The sequence below is a fragment of the Poecilia latipinna genome, unplaced genomic scaffold (genome assembly GCF_001443285.1).
Source record: "Poecilia latipinna isolate Pla-1442-1.1 unplaced genomic scaffold, P_latipinna-1.0 Scaffold404, whole genome shotgun sequence".
NCBI lineage: Eukaryota > Metazoa > Chordata > Actinopteri > Cyprinodontiformes > Poeciliidae > Poecilia > Poecilia latipinna.
The window spans coordinates 123,215-146,524 of record NW_015113020.1 but is presented as its reverse complement, the minus strand read 5'-3'; the positions used below and the strand labels follow the sequence as shown (position 1 = coordinate 146,524).

General features: G+C 39.8%; 1 protein-coding gene across 5 annotated transcripts; it reads left to right on the top strand.

Annotated features, from left to right (window-relative positions):
• Positions 1–471: 471 nt before the first annotated feature.
• Positions 472–23,307, top strand: phka1a (phosphorylase kinase, alpha 1a (muscle)). 5 transcript variants are annotated; one of them, XM_015037406.1, is made up of 33 exons: positions 472–781; positions 4,818–4,976; positions 5,059–5,106; positions 6,171–6,339; positions 6,420–6,502; positions 6,590–6,670; positions 8,075–8,173; positions 8,263–8,409; positions 9,286–9,339; positions 9,860–9,982; positions 10,519–10,614; positions 10,738–10,845; positions 11,441–11,519; positions 11,599–11,733; positions 12,092–12,201; positions 12,305–12,449; positions 12,539–12,617; positions 13,565–13,734; positions 14,575–14,736; positions 15,478–15,572; positions 15,666–15,811; positions 15,906–16,059; positions 17,056–17,214; positions 17,292–17,421; positions 17,530–17,631; positions 18,479–18,594; positions 18,795–18,830; positions 20,170–20,199; positions 20,628–20,672; positions 21,465–21,626; positions 21,848–21,901; positions 22,453–22,653; positions 22,740–23,307. In XM_015037406.1, the coding sequence occupies exons 1-33, from the start codon at positions 704–706 to the stop codon at positions 22,911–22,913; spliced, it is 3,729 nt and encodes a 1,242-aa protein (XP_014892892.1). In that variant the 5' UTR covers positions 472–703; the 3' UTR covers positions 22,914–23,307. The 5 variants fall into 5 exon arrangements, with proteins under 5 accessions (XP_014892892.1, XP_014892888.1, XP_014892891.1 ...); XM_015037402.1 differs by lacking the exon at positions 18,795–18,830; XM_015037405.1 differs by lacking the exon at positions 18,795–18,830 and having other exon boundaries at positions 473–781; positions 13,565–13,632.
• The last annotated feature ends 3 nt before the right edge of the window (positions 23,308–23,310 follow it).

Genomic DNA, 23,310 nt, shown 5'->3' with positions numbered 1-23,310 from the left:
AATAATGTCAATAAATAATGCATTTAAAAGAAAACTAAAAGCAGTGTGAGCTTTTTGTTGTTAACTTCTTTTTTAATCAACCCTTTTTCGTTTTAGATTTTCAAATTTGTTTGTAAAAAAACAATTCTGAAGTCTCTAAATTATATATTCAATTTTAAAAAAGTTAATGATGATAATGAATTTTTTTTCAAGTTTATACTCTAATTTTAAAATTAGTTATTGAATGCAACTTATGTGGTCATCTCTCTTTCTGAAATGTTGTTTGGTTTAAATATTTCCAGGTCCTAACATCCTGTAAGAATACCCCATTTAGAGCGCAAGTGAGGGTTGGCATTTATGCTGGGCTAATTTAGTATTGTTAAAACTTAAATTAATAAGTTTTTATATACGCACAATCACACAGTGAAATTTTGGTCTATTCTCACTTCCTGTGAAGTATGCTTTTACTTTGAAGAAGAGATTAGCTGCTTCCGGTTGCGCTCTCATCTCGGATTCATGTTTCACCGCTTTCTTTTCTCGCTTCCTCCAGCTGCTCAACTGTGTTTGCTGCAGCCAAACTGCAGCTTAGTTGTCTTTCTTTCCGGCTACTAGTAATTCAACACAGCGCAGCAGAAAATGACCTCTCTGTCGAGAACCTAAGACAGTTTTTGTCCCGAACTGTGTGTACCCGCCAGTAGAAGAAGTGAGACCTTCACTTGTCAGCATGAGAAGTAGGAGCAACTCTGGCGTTAAATTGGACAACTATGCCCGGGTAGTGCAGCAAACTATCCTGCAGCACCAAGTGAGTGGCAAAAGAGGTTCTACATTAACTTTAATGACTTTAAGAGTTAAGCTAACTTGTTTAGTGGTTGGAAACACTGCAGCAGGACACGGAAGCTAAAAAGAGTTAAAGGTAAAGCATGCACAGGGCGAGGTGAGGTTATATTTCGCAAGTCTGTGCTGCTCTGACATATTTAAATGTTTTTGTACGCGTTTGCAGTCACTGTAGAGGAACTAAAGCAATGTCAGAAACGCATATGTAGTAAAGGTTTTCATGAGAACCTACACTACAGAAATTACTTCCTGAAAAGACATGTTGGTTTGCTCATAATCTTGCTTTTAACCCCATGGATTTCGTGAAAAAAAGAATAAATAAATACATCTGTAAATTTGGGGTACTTTCCAAATTCCAAACGCCTTACTGCAAGAATCTTCTTTTAAATTATGTTGTTTGTTACCTGTATTTAGCTGAAATTTGTAACGGCTTTGTACCAATTTCTGTATTTCTTTGAGGCCGTATCTGCTGAGTCTAATTAGAATTACTTTCTGTGTATTATAAAACATGCAAAACTCATTTTTGTTTTAGCTGAACGATTAAATATGGCAAATGTGGCCTATAAAACAAACAAACAAAAAAAAAAACGTTTTGCTGGTTGCTCAAAATGGTATTATATGAGGGATAAATCGATGTGAAAATTTGGGCTGATACCGATATCTGATATTAGTACTTCTGTCATGGGTAGGAATGCACAATATCATCTGCATGATATCGGCCAATATTAGCTTAATATCGGACATCGGCCATTCTGTCAAAATAATTCACCAGTATAAAAGGCTCTGTTTTTATGTGACAAACCAGTGACAATGATGTCTCCAGCACAGCACGTCATAAGAAACTGTTAAGTATTAATGCACAACTGATGTGCTTTTCACCTGTTCACTTGTTGCTTGTGAACAGGTTGAATTTTGTTTGGTGAAGATTTACAAATTTGCACTGTTTTGAGTGTTGTCATTGTCTTCGAGAAAGCAGATGTTATGGATAAATTTGACATTAAACAGAAAGCAAGTTGAAAGTGTTATATCCTTTTTAGCATTTGCATTTGTTAGCAGGCTAAATGGACAAAGATAATGCAGTATTTTAATTCCACAGTAGAAAAAGCCATTTAGTTTCAGTAAGTAGGTATTGGAAAAAAATATCGGCATTGGTATCGGCTATTGGCCAAATGAGTTTTAGTATATCGGCATATCGGATATTGACCAAAAATCTAATATAGTGCATCCCTAGTTATGACCGATAACATGTTCATCAATATCCCTATTATATATAGAGATCTACCATATATTGGCACTAACATCGGTATTGGCCGATATAAGTCTTTTTTTTTAACATATTGGGCCGATATAAACAACCATTATTTATCTTTATCTTGTTGCTGTCTGATTCTGGTTGGGGGGTTTTTTTCACAAAGGTTTTGAAACGGTAGTGAAATGTATACAATATCAGTAAAAGGCCATAACGGCGATATTAAAATCAGATATCGATATTGTCCCAAATTTTCATATCAGTGCATCCCTACTTATATATGATTCGCTACACTTTTGAGACCATGTAAAAGCAACCACATCACCTACATTGCTTCTCTTCTTCAGTTTAACACTCTGTAATCCTGCACATCATCACTGTCGCTATCACAAGACTGAACAAGTATCACATGGGAACCCCTTCCTCAAACACACAGTAACTAAGTGGAAATAAACATCATTCGTAATATTAATGCAGTTTTACTTATCAGGCCGAATGTTAAAAAAATTACTAACGTCAGCCAATACCGATGATAATATCGATATATCGTGCATCACTAGTTGAGATGCACCAAGAAATTGACCCAAAAAGAGAGATTTTCAGCATCATTTCAAAGCGCTAACATGTCGCCCTGACAACAACTCTCTTCAGTGTGGATGTTGTTACTAAGGCAGGAAACCTTTGCAATTTTTTTTGATGCAACATCAAAAAATGGTGTTGAGCATTTTTAAAAGGAACATTCTCTTTTAAAAAACAAGATTCTCAGTTTTGTACATAATATTTAAGTTCTTAAAAACTGTTTTTGAGGTTGTATATTTGACCAAATCCTACATTAAAAAAGCCAAAAATGTAGCATATTGTTCTCAAGGTACTTAAAAAAATATAACATGATATAATTTTTATTATTCGGCAATATCGCCCATCCCTACACCTAGACCATCTACAGAATGGAAAAAAAAGTTGCTTTCAGTTCTGATGGGGGGAAATATCTCCAATTTTTTTTTCACCCTTTTTTTATTTAAAAAGAGCTGATCTAGCAACTGGGCAAGTTTCGGTTGCTGCCTCATTAATTAGGACGTATGTATGATCTCTCCTATAAAAACTTTAAGCGTTTCAACAATGAAACTTCAAAAACTCGCAGATTTGTTTCCTCACTGTCAAGTTTAACTTTGTTTTGTCAGTTTAGTTTTGAACACGGCCAGTCGTGAAGAGGGGAGCGTCCTGTTTTTCTTTACATCATCTTTGCTTTTCACAGATGATGTGGTTCTTTTGGCTTCTTCAAGGTGTTGCAAAGATTTTTCATCTGAATCACGCGGGTCTGTTTTCTCTGAAACAGGAGGAACTGAATGTGAGGTCAATATCTGAATGTGAACGCGGTCAGTTATTGTGGCTGTGTCCACTTCACTGCTCAAATAGAGCACTTAGCCAACAGTCCTCCATTATCACATCTCGTTACAATTGAAAACTCTCTGGTGGTCCAGTCACGTTGCTCTGCATCTCGGTATTTATGAGTCAGCTGCTTAGATTTCCCTAAAACTCCTCAGCAGTTTGACTTCTACTGCAGCACTTCTGTTCCACCTGGCCGGTAGCCACGCTGTGGAACGGTTTTTCTCTGCTGGGAACAAAAGCTGCCTTGGTGCTGAAAGAGCCAACTGCCACTGTGAGCTAATGAGCTGTAAGGCAGCGACACTTGAGAAAAGCTGAACAAGCAGCTGTATATTTGGACACAAACCCTGATCCAGCAGGAGGGTGACGGGGCTTTATGGGAAACGTAGTTTTAGACATTTTGTTGCTGTCGTAGAATTTCTGATGTGCGTGTTGCCGGGTAGATGATGTCCAGATTTCCTACTGAACGCTAAATGGCTTTGCACTTAAAATTCGGCTGACGTTTTATTTCAAACAGTTTTGCGTTTTCAAATCTTACAGATGTTATGAGCTGGAAGCACGATTCATTTTTTTTAAATTCATGACTACTACAGATGATCCAGAAAAAGAACAATCAGCTGCTTCTGGTCAGAATCAGATTTCTCATAATACCTAAACTTATTGCAGACTAATTCAAACTTAATCATAGGAAATAAGTGAAAGGCCTGGCCTTTATCACATTTAATAATAATAATAATAAAATAAGAGTTTATAGCTCATAAAGATCAGACTGTACAGAATGGAAATTTTAAATTTTATTAAATTAATCTGTTTAAACTATGGGGTTTCACAAAATTAAGACATCATGCAACTGCAATATTATTGGGATTGGGTTGGGAAAGATCATATGTTGTGCACTAATATTATGTTATTTCTCAAATTTCTCACTTTAATGGTGTGCTGTAGTGCCAGAATCAATAATTATGTTGGTGAACTCCAAAAGGTGATAGTTTGAAGCTGATGCTGAAGAGGCCATATTCAACAAAAAGCTGTAGTCCAGACTGAATGTTGTGAGCCTAAAATACTGCTGTAACATTTGACCACCATAAACATCAGTGTAATTGTAAAGATTGTAAACTCGTGTATTTTCCTTCCACCTAGCAGGGATGCTCTACTTTCTGTCCTTCTGTCTTATAAAATCATATTAAAACACACTGAAGTGTCTGGATGTAAGTATTTAATAAGGCATCATACAAGAGAAAAATTGTGATGGGTTGGGATTAACACTCGTTTTTGTCCCAGATATTTTGTCATTGTTTTCACCTCACCTTCCATCCCTGTTGCTCAGCTTTCTCATCATCCATAACTGTGGTTGCTGTGTGTTGGACAGGATCCGGTGACGGGTCTTCTGCCAGGCAGCACCGACCAGCCGGACGCCTGGGTCAGAGACAATGTGTACAGCATTGTGTCCGTGTGGGCCCTCAGCCTGGCCTACAGGAAGAACGCAGACAGAGACGAAGACAAGGCCAAGGCCTATGAGCTGGAACAGGTGTGTGTGTGGATGGACTCAACATCTTCATGTAGGCTGCAGTACGTTGAAACCTTTGACGTTTCACCCTCTTTGCCTGTAGAGCGTGGTGAAGCTGATGAGAGGTGTTCTCCAGTGTATAATGAGGCAGGTAAGATCATTGATACACTTATTTCTTTCCTACAAAAGGATTTCACAGTTGAATTGCTTGGAAAGTCAAATTTTCCTGAGTATAAGCCGCATTTATTTAGAAATTGTCGAACTTGAGGAGGCCTTTGCTCATGCTGATGAAGGGTTCCAGTGACATGTTGTGTTTAGTTGCTTCTTATCAAACTCACGGAAACTGGAAAGTACCAATGTCCGTGGTTTAAATTAGTTTGCTCTGACCGTCTGAGGTACCTTGTCAGATTGTCCTACCGTAGCGGGAAGGACCTGGCTTGGCGTACTTGATAGTAGCCGGTGAAGAGCAGAGCTGCAGTAAATCCAGCATGACAGAGAGGCGGTGGCGTTCATCGACTTGGTTCCAACTGCAAAGTCATATATTCACTTCCTTTGAGAATATATGATCAGGAAGTGGAGACGTAACTGCGCGGATCACAAGCCTCACAGCACCAGTCAAAAAACGAGCCATGAAGTCGCTCCGGATTATAAGGGTTCATTCACACCAGCCCTGTTTAATCCGCTTTAATCCAACGCTAGTTTGTTTGTCTAGGAAGAAACTAGTCAAACAAACTAGTCTGACACCTCCACAGTGTGTTTGGGGAAGAGTGAATGCATAATCAAACTTCAATGGGGTCCAAAAATGAAAACTCTGGTCCGCCTACAAACCTAAGTCTTGGTTGAGTTGAAGTGAGGAGGTGAACAGGTTTTTCAAAGGGTTTGGTTCGTTTGACACAGTGGAGTGTGAACGAGAAGCACACCAGATGAAAATGGAACAAATCAATCGAACCGAGTTGATTCTGTTCCACCTGGCCAGTAGCCACGCTCTGGAATGGTTTTTCTCTGCTGGAAACAAAAGCTGCCTTGGTGCTGAAAGAGCCGACTGCCACTGTGCCACGTGCCACTGTGAGCTAATGATCTGTAAGGCAGTGAAAACACCCTAAGTCGCAGGAAAGGCCAAACTATTCAAAAATAAAAAAATTGTGACTGATAGTCCGGAAAATGTGGTATTTCAGAAATACTCTGTTTTTCATCGTCTTTGTTTTCCTCCCACAGCTGGACAAAGTGGAGAAGTTTAAATACAGCCGGAGCACCAAAGACTCGCTCCACGCCAAGTACAACACCAAGACCTGCGCCATCGTCGTCGGCGACGACCAGTGGGGCCACCTGCAGGTGGACGCCACCTCTCTGTTCCTGCTCTTCCTCGCTCAGATGACTGCGTCAGGTGCAGTAAAGGACCTCCTATCCGTTTAGCCCTAACGCCCGAATGCGCTTGGATCTAAAGTCCATGTCTCTCTGCTCCAGGTCTCCACATCATCTACACCCAAGACGAAGTGGATGTCGTTCAGAATCTCATGTTCTACATCGAGGCAGCTTACAAAGTGGCTGTAAGTGTCCGTTCATCCACCTGGCTCACCGCACCTCTACGTTCTGGAACTGCTCTGAGTGTCTCGTCCTTGTCTGGCCTCCTGCAGGATTATGGGATGTGGGAGAGAGGAGACAAAACCAACCAGGGCATCACAGAGATCAATGCCAGCTCCATCGGCACGGCTAAGGTTAGCTCCCGTTTTACAGAGTCACAGGAATAACACTAAACGGAGGCCTGAACCGGAGCTAAAACCAGAACAGGTGTGCCCGTGAATATCTTGCACAGTCACTCCAGCGGCCTTTACGCTGACATTTAGCTGACCCGGCCGCTCCGAACTGACTCTGGATCAGATGCAGCGGCGGCAGCGGCTTTGTTTTGACGGTTGAAGTTGAGCGGCCTGAGGTGGTGTTTGTGAGAGAGAATGAGAAGAGAAGAAGAACTTAAAAGTGACCGCTGATGATGGGGAGGTTATATTAAAGAAAGCCTTAAGCTTCATAATAATCATTTTGAAGATTTAGCTTCACACTCCAGCGCTCTGCCCGTCTGACTCCAATGGTGTCCTTGGCTGGCACTAAACAGGAGGTATCAGGTTCTCTGCAGTCATTTGAGAATAGCCTCCTACACAGAAATAACACAGCACACGAAGTTCTCACTGCAGTCAACACACACACTTTAATTTAAAGGGGCAGTATTGTGAAAAATATCCTTTTTCAGCTTCACATCATCAGACACATCACTGGAGTGTTGCTTTGACTCTTTCATGAATGTTTGAGAAATCCTTTAATCTCCCATGGCAACCATTCAGCTGTTCAAAACGCCCAGGTGGGCCTAGCTCCGCCTTTGAGTCAAAGCTCCTCCTCCTAGGTGCAATTTCCAAGCTTTCGCCTCTCAGAGCACAGAACCCCTGCGACTTCCCTACTCAGCTCCTTCAGACTAGCCAGCAGAAATTAGCAAACACTTTGCAGAACTGTGCATCTACTGAGCTCATTATATGAGCTACTTCTCAGTGAAACGCTGGTAAAAATGTAGTTAAAAGTTTAAAAGAGGAGCCGTGTTGTGATGACTTCCTGAAGACGGAGTTTCAGAGCAGGAGTTTTTAAAGCGACAGAGGCCCAATTTCAATGAGTTAAATTAGTTAGTAAAAATTCTTTAGTCATATTTGATACATATAAAAAATTTTATAACGATAGAAGTTAACATAGTTCCTTGATTGTGGTATAAAATGACTCTTTTGTGGCTGGAAAAGACAGCGCTGCCCCTTTGAGAGGACCATACTGGACCATTTGTTGTCCTTGATGAAAACCAATCCTAAAACTTTCAGATCGATGGCTTTTGATTCCTTTAGTAACAAAAGGACTTTTTGTCTGTTTATTGACGGGAAGGTACTCAGGTTTAAGAAACAAGCCCACATTTTCAGCCCTCCACCTAAAAAATTGGCATTGGGTGTATATCTTAAATTGCCTGTTGCTAACCATTTGGATTTCCACTGGAAGTTGTTCCTACATTTCTTTCTTGTTTTTAACGATTGAAAGTTGCTTATTGGAGTATTCAGTAAATCTTTTATTTGCTAATGTTGCTGCTTGACCTATAGGCAGCTTTGGAGGCTCTGGATGAACTCAACCTGTTTGGAGCAAAAGGAGGGCCTGGATCTGTGGTCCATGCGCTGGCTGATGACATACAGCACTGTCAGGTACACACACACACACACACACACAGCATGTTATAAATAGTAATAATGTCATTGTTTAACTCAAACATTCTCTCTTGCTTCATTTTCAGTCTATTCTGACGTCGATGTTGCCCAGAGCGTCCATCTCTAAAGAGGTGGACGCTGGAGTCCTGGCCATCATCACCTACCCCGCTTTCGCTGTGGAGGACATGAGCATAGTGAACATGACCAAGGAGGAGATCATCTCTAAACTGCAGGTAGCCTCTTGTCTGCTGTGTGTCTGTATGGTAGAAATCAGGATTTGGAGATTTGTTCCAGGCTTTTGTTTGTTTTTTTGTTTTGTTTTTCTTAAGTGAAGAACTGCAATGTTTTAGAAATATGTGCTCATCTCCATGTCTCCATTATAGTTTTTGATTCTAAACAGTAGAAAGTAATATACATGCAAATTTCTTTTAGGGTTTTTTAAGCATTGAGAGTAAACACAGTGCCTGCGCGCCCTTAAAAAGTCTTCAGTTCATTTATCTAAAATTGAGGCATTAAAATTTTAAAATGCAAACTGGCCTTTGATATTGTCACCTTCCTAAAATGATCACCTAAGTTTTTTTGTTTTTTTGTGGGGTTTTTTTTCCAAAAGATGATTCAGGCCATTATTTTAGGAAGGTGATAATATATTAATCACATGTTTTAATTTTTGTCCTGATAGGACTATTTAATCTCGTATATTCTTTTTTTTATTTCCTTGCAAGACTTTTCTGTCAGGCGAAACTTTGAGTCGCTCTCAGACATCTTCATTGCGTTCTGTGACTCAAGAAACTTGAGGCTACCATTAACTCACTGCTAATGCTAGATAGCTGATTAGCTTTTTTGCTAAGTGCTAGCTTTTTTGGATAAGTGCAAATGTATCCATTCATAATGGACTTAAAATGTCTTAAAGTCTTAAATTTGAGTAGGTGAAACACTGATTGGATTGTGTTCCTGCAGTCTGCCAGAGATGTTAATTTTTTTTCCAGCTCTGATACTTTCTATAGCTTTCATTAAATACCTATTCTTATGAAAACTGAGGATTAAGTTTACCATTTGTAGTCCTTTCTTAATAGGACTTGTCTTTATCAGCTTCTGCTCTCTGTGTTCAGGGTCGATACGGCTGCTGCAGGTTTCTCAGAGACGGCCACAAAACTCCCCGAGAGGTAAAAAAGGAGCACAAAAAACCCCACACATGCAGGTTTTTTTCTTCTTCTTTTCACAAAACATTACCTTGTTACATCTGAGAAGGAGCAAACTGAGCTGTTACTTTTGTTTAAATGTGCATGTGATTGTTTTTTTGCTGCGGGCAGCAATAAACTGAGGGATGCTGCATGAATACAAAAAGATTGAGTCACCATGGCAGTGAATGCACGTCTCAGATCTTCTTAGTTTCTTTGACTAAAGGATTGAAAGTGTGAAACTTTGTTGTTTATTTTGTTTTGTTTTTCAAAAGAAACCAGTGGAGTCCTTTAACTAAACTGCATAATTTAAAAAAAAAACTATCACCAGCTGTCATTTATCCAAAATTAAGGCCTTAAAATTCGACAATATAATGGAAATGCTTTAACTGTATGCTTAACCTTTCTGAATCCCTACCAGATTATAGTTAACTTTTAGAGTTTGCTATTGTTAGAGGCCTGAATTTCTAAACCTTTGTCTTGATGTGTGTTTCTCTCCGTAAAGGATCCAAACCGGCTGTATTACGAGTCGGCTGAGCTGAAGCTGTTTGAGAACATAGAGTGCGAGTGGCCTCTGTTTTGGACGTATCTCATACTCGACGGCATTTTTAGCAACAGTTATGAGCAGGTAATTTATGCCTCAGTGACCAACATGAAACATATGTTCACTTTTGTTTACTTTTACTGGACACTAATTCTTGATTGAATGAGCTGGGTGCCACTGATCAAGTACATCGATTAGGACACTGGGACAATTAGCAGAAATTGGGACAATTTTCAGAAATTGGGACAATTGGCTTCTTCCCAGTGGTGTGCATCCCAGAAAACGTACCTTTTGTAGGACCTTAACCCTAAATACTACACCAATCTATTATAGCATGTATGATGAAAATGACTGGAAGCCTTGAATTAACAAAACCTGCATACTAACAAGCTGAACCATTGTACTTAAAACTATAACATGTAAGCGTTATTGTGAGCTAAACTTTGGTCAGATATCAGTAATTAAATGTCCTTCATTGGGGTTTGTATTTGCCTAATTTTTCTCCTCTATACCACATTTTTATTAAATAAGTCCTTTTGTAGGTAAATTATTGAAACAGTGTTGTACTTTCTTTGTACGCAGACATGTTTTCTGTATATTTCCGCTGATGTTGGTTACAGGTGCAGGAGTACCAGGAGGCGCTGGAGGCGATCCTGATCAAACAGAAAGATGGGATCTGGCTGCTGCCAGAACTCTACAGTGTCCCTCCAGATAAGGTGATGGATTTCAAGCTTTAGGACGTCTTTCATATCTAATCTTAGCTTCAGACTGACTTCGAGTGAAAATGGATTTTAGGTGATTGTAAATCTGTCCCTCTATGTGCTTGGATGTTCAAACAGGTGGAAGAGGAGTACGTGAACCCTCACTCAGTAGAAAGGATCCCAATGGGGAAGTGTCCTCTAAAATGGGGTCAATCCTTGTACATCCTTGGAAAACTCCTCTCTGAGGTGACCAAACATGAGAAACCTGATGCTGCTTGCTGTTGCTCATCCAGACAATACCGAAGGCCTCAAAACTTTCAGTAAAATCCTGCTTGCTGTCAATGAAGTAATACTGGGAAGTTTTTGGGTAGGACCTCCATTATAGGAGCTTACAAAACATTAAATAAATTAGTTCTTTGAAAAATAAATCAGAATTATTTAATGCATAAATATTTTTCTAATAAACCTTAAAAAGTCATAAAACTTGTTAAATTTGTAGCCTGAAATTAAGGCCTTAAAATGACATTTTAAAAATGTACGTTGATATTAATCATAGGTATTAAATTTGGTCCTATTTAATCTTGCATATATATTTTTTTTCACTGAACTTTTCTGTTGGGCATAAATTTGAGTCACACGCAGACTTTATTGCGTTCTGTCACTCACTGCTAACATACCCTTGGTAGCTAGCTTTTTTGCATCCCTCCTGGGGAAGTGTAATTTTAACACCAGTTGGTTGGATTAAGTTAGTACATTTCTTTCCATCCATAAAGTTCTTAAAAAGTCTTAAATTTGAGTTGGTGAAACCTGCAGAAACCCGAAAATGGTTCTGTGCTTTTAGGGTTTTCTCGCCCCGGGAGAGATCGATCCCCTTAACAGACGGTTCTCCACGATCCCTAAGCCTGATGTAGTTGTACAGGGTGAGTTCACAGCCAAGGGCGATTCACTCCTACAGACATTTTATTGTTTTTACATAAACAAACTGGTTTTCTCCTTCAGTGTCCATTTTGGCTGAGACGGATGAGATTAAGGCGCTGCTGATGAAGAACGGTATAAATGTGGAGACCGTGGCAGATATCCATCCCATCCATGTTCAGCCCTCCAGAGTCCTGAGCCACATCTACGCCAGACTCGGTACAAGCTCCGCATCATCTCTAGTTCTAACCACCAATAGGAAGCTTCAAACCCGATGCTAACTTAAACATTAGCGGCTAACGTTTAGCCAGTGTTCTCACAGTGCTCAGAAACCTCATATCTTGTTTGTGCTTCAATAAATTTGTTTCTGAAATATTTCCTAATAAACGATGTAAGAAGAGCAGTTAGGCGCTTTTGTTACCAAGAACTACTTCCTTTTGTACTTCAAAATAAGAGTCCTAATACAGACTTAGAATGTATGGCTTACATCAAATTCTGTTGCATGACATTGGGTGGCACAAAATGTAATTTTCTCCTCACCTTCCCTTTCTTTCTTGATTCTCCTCGTCCGTTTCAGGCCGTAACCCGAGGCTCGGCCTGACAGGGAGACCCTACAGAAGAATAGGAGTTCTGGGAACCTCCAAATTCTACATCATTAGAAACACAATCTTTGCTTTCACTCCTCAGGTAATGAGAAACAACAGATATCTGGATTAAAATCCCAAAAGATTTCACATTGAAAGCCTCTCATCCTCCATGATTTTTCTTTTTTTGCTAAAACCAAACACAGTTTATCGACCACCAGCAGTTCTACTTGGCTCTGGACAACAAGATGATCGTGGAGATGCTGAGGAACGAGATCGCCTACCTCGCATCCAGATGGAGGATAACCGGACGACCGACGATCACCTTTCCCATCTCACAGACCATGCTGAGTGGGTGTTTGTGTCTGCTGAGCGTTCCTTCTGTGAAACCTGTTCATGCTTTGCCTCTGTGATGGCCGTTTTGCTTCGTTCTGCTGCAGCTGAAGACCGCACTGACCTGGACCCTGCAGTCATAGCTACGCTAAAGAAGCTACAGGACGGATATTACGGAGGAGCAAGGTGGATTTATGTTTGATGATTGTCCACTTTAAATTAGTTTTTTTAAGGTTTGAAAAGTGCTGGATTTTTCTGTATGAAGTCCTTGAATTTGCTTGATAGTCGAACTGTACAGTTTGTAAGAAAGTGCAAACTAACTTGATTAAAAACTTAAATTTTGAAAATGTTACTTTCAGGTGATGATATAAAAAGTCATATTCATTTTTTTTTCTCACTGCTTGAAATTAAATGGGACTAATTTAAAAAAAAAATACTTTTAGGTCAGTGAGATTTACCAAAATTATTTCTATTTCCTAAATAACAGAAAACATAGCGATAACAATTTTTAGAAATTATTTTGTAGCTTTCTTTGTTTATTGTGCTTAACGTTAGTTTTTTGCTCTGGTGAGGTTGCAGTGAACCCATATGCGCCTTTATGAATTTTTGTGTGTGTGGTTTCGGGAACTGACGGTCTGACGGGACAAACTGTGGCATTTTCCACAGGTTTAGCATTTAATTTGAGCAGAAAGGTAATTAACCTTTACGTGACTTGTTTCAATGTAAGGAATATCAATTATTCCTAATGGGTCAATGGATGACCTATTGATCCGTCATCCATTTCAAAACAATATTTTGACATTTTTTATTTAATTTTTTTTTGTTAAATTAATGTTTATACAACTGACCAGTCAGTTGTATAGCGTGAGTACTGAGACATTTCAAAACATAAAAAGATTGTCCCTACTGTAGAATGTAGAAAACTGGACATTATTAGTGACAGTAATAAATTACTACACAATAGTAAATTGAAACAGTGTTTTTTTGTTTTTTTTTTAGTTCATTTGTATTGTTCGCTGGTAAAGTTAGAAAACTTAACCTGTAAAGTTCTTGTATTCGACTGTGGGAAAAGTGCACAAACCCTGTAAACACCATAAATCACTTTCTTCCCGTCTCCTTTCTCTGTCTGTAAGGACCCAGACGGGAAAGCTGTCCGAGTTCCTGACTACTTCCTGCTGCGCTCACCTCAGCTTCCTTGACGGTAAGGGTTCTGGCAGCATGGGCCGGCACGGCGACCAGTATGATGATGATGATGATGATGATGACGGCGATGGATACATGCATGAATTACGTTGTGATGATGGTAAGAATAAAGTCTGGATGATGGAGAGGAATGGTGACACCAGCTAATAATAAGACATTTGCACCACTACAGGTTACATGCTTTTCTTGGTTGGTTTTACCATTCCTTGTAGAATGCACTCAAAAAATTCATTCATGGTGTCAAATACAAAGAATTCATTTATCTCTTGTTGCACGGATTTCCCAATGAAGAAACTGAATCATAATTTAGATTTTTGTTTCCGATTATTACAGTTGATTTAATTCTCTGTCATTGTAAATGATGATTAAACTAACCTCTCTGAGCATATCTTTAACGTGATTTACCTGGAGCTCCATCATAAACCTAAATCACCTGCAGACTTGCATTAATCACCACTGTCTTCTACATCATGTGTACGCTGACCCTCATCCTGTGTAGAGTTTCACCATAGTGGTGATGGTGGATGTGGTGAGGCAGCATGTTGTGTGTGCATTTTGTTTGCATCAATCCATCATTTATATATATAAAAAGAAACGCATGGTAGCTTGAGTTCATTTGGAATTTTTTTTTTTTCTTGAATTAAATATGCTGGAATAAAAACATTTTGGCATAAAACTGATTTTGCGAGCATGACTTGGCACAGCTGGTTTGGTGCTTTTTCTCTTAAATGCATCACATTTCCCTTTAACAATTGCATGCTAATGAAAAAATCACACTAAAAATAGATTTTTCAGACCTTTAAATCTTTTAAATTAAGTTTTTTTTTTTTTTTTTAAAGAAAGGTGAGTTAAGTCCTTTTTCTCTCTTAGTTTATATTTATTCTGTGTATTTGCCCTTTTCTGCTACTCATTGTCGTTTCCTCGCTGTCCCTTCCTCCAGAAGCGGACGACCTCGCCCAGTATCTGGACCACCTGTTGGCTCACTCTTCCCCCGAGAAGTCTAAGCGTCAGGCAGGAGGCCTGGGCAGGTTCAAGGCGGCGGCCACCAAGACCAAAGAGATGGTTTCTCTGATGAACAAGGCTCAGGATCTGAACATACACAGTGAGCCGTTACAGGAGTTCTGTTTCTAAAAGAAGATGATGATCCTCAATCAGGGTGTCCGTGCATCCTTAAGACATCTTAAATTAATTTATCTTAAACTAAGGCCTTAAGAAATTTAAGACAATGTGAGTTAGCCTCAAATATGTTAATCACATGTCTTAAATTTTGGTGTGGAAAGACTTTTAAATCTCATATTCTATGAAGATTTTTTTCCTCGTGGGACTTTTTTGTCAGGCAAAAGTTTGAGTTGTGGACAGACATCCTCACTCGCCTCACTCTATGATAAGATAAGTTGCCAATACTTGCTTGCTAGCTGGGAAGCAAACAAACAAGTCATCAGCAGCTAGCTTATGACCCTCTAGCTAGTTAGCTTAGAGAGCAGTAGATTTTCTTTGGTGATGTCAGGTTTTTTACATTTCTTTCCCCCTTTCTGGGTCTGGTTCCTGTACTTTTTTTTACTTTTATTTTGTTTGCCAACTAGCCATCATAGCTAGTTAACTCTCTAACAAACTTGCTAGCTCTCCAGCCATATGCCATGTGAGAAGCACAAAGCCTGCTGCCTAGACCCACAAAAAGACCCCAAAAATTTCACAGTTTTGGTTCCCTGCATTTCATTTTTACATTTGTTGTGAGACAGGTCTTAAATTTTATTCATAATGGTCTTAAAATTGTTATAAAAAGTCTTAAATTTGAGTTGGTAAAACCTGCATAAACAGTGTGATCCCTGTTTACTTCGTCCAGATGTCAACATGTACCTACCGAGCAAGCTGTTTCGTTCCTGTCAGCCGTCACTCAACCTGAATCTCCCAGACCCTTCTGAGCCGCAGGAAACACAGGTTCTCCCTGTTCTTCTCTTTCTTCTTCTTCTTCTTCGCCGGCACCAAACGACGGCCTCACTCTGACTGCGTCTCCCTCCGTCCGTTCTCCAGAGCTCGGCGGTGTCGATCTCAGTGGAGAGCGGCATCCCCAGAGACGAAAGTGGAGCCGTTGACTACGACGCTCTGGTGCAGCTGCTGAAGGACACGAAAAGCCTCCAGGACCAGGCAGACATCCTTTACATCCTCTTCAAAGACAAGTAAGACTTTGAGTTATGCATATTAGCGCAGTCGAACAGGACTGCTACTGCTGCTGCAGTCCACAGTAATCAACTTGTTTGTGTGTGTCCTCAGGGGTATGGAGTGGGACACCCAGCTGCAAGGCAAAGGCTCCACAGTCAGTTCTCTGCTGAGCGAGCTTTATGAGAAGGCTGGTGACCTCAAACAGTGGGGCCTCATCAGGATGATCTCTGGGATGCTGAAGAAGAAGGTGGAGGAGCTCGACTCGGTACGGAGCGGCCGTGTCGCCGTGTGAGGGATTCTTGCACAAAACCAGCTGCTATCAATTCCTGGGAACTTCAGGAAGATTAGTCAAACCCAAGTTTCCACACAGTCTGGAAAAGTCCAGAACTTGATTTCAGTAATTCCAGGTCCTAGAATAATATGGGAAAAAAGAAATTGAAACTATAAAGAAATGTTTATCTCCTGATTTTAAGCACCAATTCGTTATCTTAAATAAATTTGAAATAAATAAGTTAGCCTTCAATATGTCAATCACTGGTCTTAGTTTTGTTGTGGGAGGACTATTTAATCTCTATTTAATCTTTAAGCTGCTAATTAGCAGCTAGCTGTTTACTTGCTAGCAAGCAAGCTCTACTCTTGCTAGCTAGCTTGACCCTTGATAGCCAGCCAGTAATGGCTAGCTTTTTTACATCCATCATTTGTAAGTGCAAATCAATCACCAGTTGACAGGACGATGTTCCTCTTAGCAATTGGCTCACTTTGTTGCCACCCATGTAATTTTCTATTTGCGATTTTCCTTTGTGCATTTCTGTTGTGATGCTGGTCTTAAATTCTATCCATAGTGGTCTTAAAAAGCCAAATGGCCTTGAATTTGAGTTGGTGACACCTGTACAAAGCCTGCATTTCATTTTTCTTCCGACACTTTTTAACTTCTTCCTTTTCTTTCTGATGTTTTCCCTTTTTCTTTTCTACATTCCATTTTTCTTGTGCCCTCATTTTCTTTCTTATGTCTTTCCTTCCTCCTTTAGTACCGTTTTTTTTCCCCCCTCCAAGTTCCAGCCTGGTCCAAGCTGTCTGCTATCAGATTATCAGCCATAACTCCAGTTTGTTTTTGTATGTTGTATATGAAAACGGTGTATAACCTGGAAGTGTGGAAAGTCTGGGAAAACTTTTACCTGAAAATTGAGTACAAACCTTATTAAACACATGTGTTTTAGAAGTGCAGAAATGTTTCCAAATCCATCTCCCCAACGTTGTCTAGGCATGCTCTGACCTGCTGGCGCACCAGAAGCACCTGACCGTGGGACTTCCTCCTGAGCCGAGAGAGAAGACCATCACAGCCCCCATCCCTCCGGACCAGCTGGCCGCTCTCATCGACGAGGCCAGCGACAACAACATCAGTGTGGCCATCCTCACCCAGGTGGCTCACTGAGCCCCCACCCCACATAACCTCCTGTGAATCGCTCCTACCTGTCGTAATCCCTGCCCGTCTCCTAGGAGATCATGGTGTACCTGGCGATGAGCATCAGGACTCAGCCGTCTCTGTTCAGCGAGATGTTCCGGCTGCGAATTGGCCTCATTATTCAGGTCATGGCCACCGAACTGGCTCAGTCACTCAGCTGCTCAGGTCTGTTTGTTTCGTTGGTCAGTCAGAGGTTCAACAGCTTTGTTCTAACTGAGTCAAATCGAAAACGACAGAAGAACATCCAGGACTTGTTTTTGTGTGCTTGAGTAGGAGAGGAAGCCACAGAGAGCCTGATGAGTCTCAGCCCGTCTGAGCTGAAGAATCTGCTGCACCACATCCTGAGTGGGAAAGAGTTCGGAGTGCAGCGCAGCGGTCAGTCCTCCAACTTGTTGTCTTTCTTGCTAAAGTTTTGAATCATTTGCACAGCCTGGCTACATATATTTTATTTATTGTCTAGTTGTCATGCTACCTAGAAAATCTGAGATCTGGGATTTGATATCAGTGGTCCAGACTTTCTTCCTTTTTCTTTTGTCTAAATGTGTCCATCTTCCCTTCCTCCTTCTGTCTTTTTTTCTTTCCATCCTTCCTTCCCCTCCGTACAGCATCTCACTTTCTTCTTTGACTCCTATTGTTTTTGTTGTTTGCTGTCTGCCTTGTATCATTTCCTTCTCTTTTTCTCTGCTTCTTTCTTTCTTTTCCTCCTGTATCTTTCCTTCCTACTTTCTTTCTGCCTTTATTTTGTTCTTTCTGCCTATTTTCTTCCAGTTTCTTTTTGTTTTCTTTCTGCATTTCTTATTTCAGCTTTTCTTTCTACCTTTTTTCCTTTCTGTTTTTCTTTCTTCCTCTCCACCTTTCTTTCTTTTTTCTTTAATTCTTTGTCTTTCTGCTTTAGTCTTGTTCTACTTTTCTCTTTTGTTTCTTTCTGTCTTCTACTTTTATTCATTTCAGTCATTGTTTCTTTGTCTTTCCGTCTCTTATTTCTCTGCTTTTTTCTGCTTTTCATTTTTATTTCTTTCAGATTTTCTTTCTTTCTTTGTGTCTTTTTTTTCTCTCTTGAGGTTTTAATTTATTGAAGTTTTTATGAAGCGAGATCTTCCATAAATCAACAATAAAATGTAAACATTTAATGTGTTCTACCTTAGTCAGTAAATACTACATGGAAAACTATGCAGGACCGCTGTAAAATGTAAGACTGTGTGTTTGGTTTCCTCGTCCGCAGTAAGGGAGGCAGACGTCGGCGTCAGTCCTGCCATCTCCATCCATCACCTAGGCAACACTGGCGCCACCAAGAGCGAGAGAGCGGGCATCAGTAAACTGAAGAGTGACATGAAGATGGTAGGCAGCTGAGGCTCATTAACACTTTTAACCCGACCTGCATTCAGAAGTGGAGTGAGAAACGATTAAAACTTTTAAACAGCACTAAGGACTGAGAGGCTAACTCGGCAACCGTTTTTAAACGGAGGAAAATGAGATTCTGGGACATGATTATCTTATTTTAAACAATATGGTGAACTTTACTTTTGTGCTTTTTACAGCTGGAGCGCAGGTTATCTATGCTGGACCCCAGTAAGGTGATGCTGAACGTTATAGTGGGTGTTAATTCACCTCACGGGTGCAGATGGGGGGGGAAATAATTTCAGTTTCACTGAAGGAGATTTTAAGTTTAAAAAAAAAAAGAAAAAAGATTTTTTATTTATTGCACCAATCAAGATTGAATCGAGAAAAATTATCTTAATTCTTAAAACTGACTCAAAAATCCAGTTTACTAAAGGAGCTGGGGTTTGTAATTTTTTTTCTACTGGATCTTATTTTGATGGTAATCCATATGGGAAAATTTATGGTGTTGGGTCTCCAACAAGAAAATATTGTTCGGTTATCTGCTGTCAAGATCTGTTTAAAATTTGAGTTTAACGTTACTGATTTTCAAAGAAAAAAAATACATAAAAAGTAGGAACAAATTGCATTTTTGGTGACAAATTGACACAAATCTGGTCTCTTTTCCAAGTTGTGTGTTACATGTGGACAGAACATTAGTTTACCTCATCATCATCCTCATCTTTGTTTTCACATGAGATCAAGATTGTTAAAGAGATTCAAGATCCTGACCAGGGGTTTAAGTCTCAAGTCTTTGTTTTTGAGACTTACGTGCGACACGAGTCAGAGTCTGAACCTCGAGTCATCATCACTGACACGATGACGATGTTTACAGTTAGCGATGCTAACTATGCTAATTAGTAGCATATTACTGCTAATAATTAGCATCAATGTTTCACAGCAAGTTCTCTCTGACACACAGTGGAACATTGCTTCTGCGTCTAGCTTCATGAATTAATGAATAAATACAGATGGAACGCTTGAAAATACCTTTTTCTTTTTTCATCAGTTTTATTATCTCCTCTTTCCCCTTGTTTGCTTTCTTATTTTTATACCCTTTTTTCTGCTTTTCTCTCATTCTTTCTTGTATTCTCTTCTTATTTCCTTCTTTGTATATATATATTTTTTTAACCAAGGCAGGCATTTTTGCTCACATTTATGAATTTAAATTAGCAAAATCATAACCACATTTATCCATAGAGGAGTTTTGAAGTGATTAATTTTAAGTTGAAAGCAGCTATATGTTACCATAATCAATCTTTTTTCTTTTTTTTAGCACTAAGTTTAGAGTTTTTCAAAATAAATCAGAATTTGGTCAAAATAAATAAATAAATGTAAAGTTGCAGGTTAAGAACTGTCAAAAATCAGTCAATCGGTCATAAAGCTATTAGCATGACTATGAACACCTCCAACCTTTCATTAGCTTGTTCTTTGCGTTAGTTGAAGCAGACTGTAAGATCTGATCAGGATAAAACCAGGTTCATCGGTGTAAATTTAAAACCTTTTAGAAACTTAAATCATGTTTCTGTATTTCAGCTCGACCAGCCTGTGACGCCCACCGAGAAGGTGACAATAAAATAAACAGCAGGGGTTCAATAGAGATCATTCATTTCAGTCTGAAGCGCCTTTCGTTTCTGAGACTGGTGTATTCTGGTGCTTTCTTTCTTTCTAAACCTTTAACAGGACGATTGATTTGGGAATTATCTGCTGCCTGACTATCTTTAAGATGGTGAACCCATTTAATTTTCTCAAATTAAATGTTTTTTTTTTTTTTATAATAACTTGACTAATTCCTGCAGGTGATTTTTCTCAACTACCCGTTAATCCTTGTTGTTTCTGATACCGGCGTACCATCATGCATGTTGTGACTCTACTGGTCTGCGGTTGATCCGACTCATCACTTTTTCTACAATTTTGGGGTTATTTTTGCCTTTTTTTTTTTTGTTTTTTTTGTTCATTGTCTCCATTTGTTTGTTTGTTGTTCTGTCTCTCAGGGTGTCCGAGCTCAGTCAGTGGACGTAGAAAACATCGAATCTGGGGTAAAAATCTGCTTTTATCTGCCAGTTTTTAGAATTTTTATAGAGACATCACCTGGATTTAGTAATGTATTTATATATTTTTGGTAGAGAAAACTGTGGGATTGTTGGGTATACACATTTTAAGAATGGTTTAGGAGCCATTATGGCAAAATATTGATTATTTCAGTAGTAAATGTCATTTTGTTAACTTTATCTGGTCATAGTGTTGCATTTAAAATGATCTGTACTTGTTACAATTTGTGTAAGAGCTTCATACTCGTATAACATGTATTGTTTTCACTCCTTATCACAAGTTCACATGTTTACACAATGTTTTGTTTGAAGCTTGTAGGTATCTTATCTTTCTACTAAAGATGGCTGAACAAAGATGGCTCCGCCATCTTTGTTCCGCTAGCTCCGCCAAGGATGACCAGCGGCGCCCTCTGCTGGATGGCGGCCAAACTACAACACTAAAAGAAGGCCTAAGTTATTAGTTAATCGATTGGAATTTATTTAAATCTAATAAACCATTAATGGACAATTAATCGTAAGTTGGTTAATTGTATCTGGTAACAGATATTGAGATGTCTCCCATCCTTCAGTAGAACTGATGAAACTTCTTCCCGGGTAAAAGGAAAAGATGAACTAGCAGGATGCAGATGTTTTCTTCCAAAGCACACAACAACTTGATGTCCCTTTATGTGAATACGTCTAAAAACGTTTCACTGTGCTTTTAAACAAGCAGGGGGTGCTGTTTCACCACATATCAACAGTGGCTACAGAGCCTTGTCTTTTGTCTTCCTCGCTCTGCAGCGGTACAGACTGCTCTCTGTAGAGTCCATTGACGTTCCGGACAGCTTCCCCGTTTCCAAGGACACCAGACATGGCCAGTGGCTGCGCAGGAGGCGGCTGGACGGAGCGCTGAACAGAGTCCCCGTTGGCTTCTACCAGAAAGTGTGGAAGATCCTGCAGAAGGTCTGTCTGCTTGATGTTTGTTATCCATTATTCAGTGAATAATTTACCCTGTTGTGAAGTGCAACAAGTTTGGAATACGTTAAAGAAAACGTCATTCAGCTAAGTCCTCATTAGTCTCTTTGGATGGTGCTAGAATTAGAACCTAAAGGTCCTATTTTATTTTGGTAAACATGCTATCAAAAAATTCAAAATATTTATGTTTTGCCCTAATTGTGTTGCAGTGCCACGGTCTGTCCATAGAGGGCTTTGTCCTTCCATCTTCAACCACCAGAGAGGTAAGAAATCACTCCACTGCTTGTGTTTTTACATTTCCTCGAATTAACTTAATATCAAAGCAACCTGGGAGATATTTGTTTTTTCTAATGAGTTTTTCTTCTTACTTTGGAGTCTGCAACTCCAAAGTACTTTTATCGAACTGTAATTTCATCACTGTACACTGAGATTTGAAACATTTATTCTATTTGTGAAAACACACATTTTAATGCTTTTTCAGCATTGGACAAGCACCAACACTACAATATATCAGCAGGTCAAAGTTAGACTTATTGCAGATTAATGTTAAAGATTTTTTTAAGGGACTGTCAAATTCAGTTTGGGATTGGTGAAATATTTGATTTGTTACTGAAGAGTTTTTAGGATTTTATTGCTCAAAACTCTCCAATTAAAAATACTCAAATGTTTTAGTCCATCTATGCCAATGAAGAGTTGAAATCACTTGGATAAAACACCACTTTGAATAGCAAAATTAAACCAAACTCTCTTTTTTTTTTTTAATGCAAGAATCACGATTTTGACTCGTTCCGTATTTATATTTTGCCATCTTCAGATGACCCCTGGAGAGATTAAGTTCTCCGTCCACGTGGAGACGGTGCTGAACCGTGTCCCCCAGCCAGAGTACCGGCAGCTGCTGGTGGAGGCCATCCTGGTCCTCACCATGCTGGCCGACGTGGACATCCCCAGCATCGGCTCCATCGTTCACGTGGAGAGGATCGTCCACCAGGCCAACGACATGTTCTACAAAGATCAGGTCAGAATCGGCGGCTCCGTACGCCCGCGTCTGGATTTCAGCCTGGCGCTCAGACGGATTTCTTGTTTTGCCTCCCGTCCCCGCAGAAGGACCTGGGAGCGGAAGACCACATCCTGGAGAAGGACCCGTCCACAGGGGTGTGCAAGCTGTTGTACGACAGCGCTCCCAGTGGCCGCTTTGGGAGCATGACCTACCTCACTAAGGCAGTGGCGGCATATGTGCAGGACTTCCTGCCCAGCGGGGCGTGTGCGGTGCAGTGATGGTCTACAAGAAAACGATGTGGTGTGTTTTATAGAACAGTAATAAATTAACAGAATGGTGAGATGCCACAAGGTCAGAGTGTTAAAGTAGAGAGTGTGCTGCTGTTTTTATTAGGCTGTAGACCACAAGTGTCAAGAGCCGGTGTCCTGCAACTTTTAGATGTGCCTCTGCTGCACCACCTGAATAGAATAATTAGATCATTAGCAAGGCTCAGGAGAACTGATCTACACAAGAAGGAAGCAATTAAGCCATTTGATTCCAGTGTCTTGTACCTGTGGCAGATCTAAAAACTGCAGGACAGCGGCCCTTGAGGACTGGAGTTTGACCCGCCTGCTGTAGAGCAAAGGCCATGTTGCTTGTTAATTGGCTGGTTTTTTTTTTTTTTTTTTTTTTTTT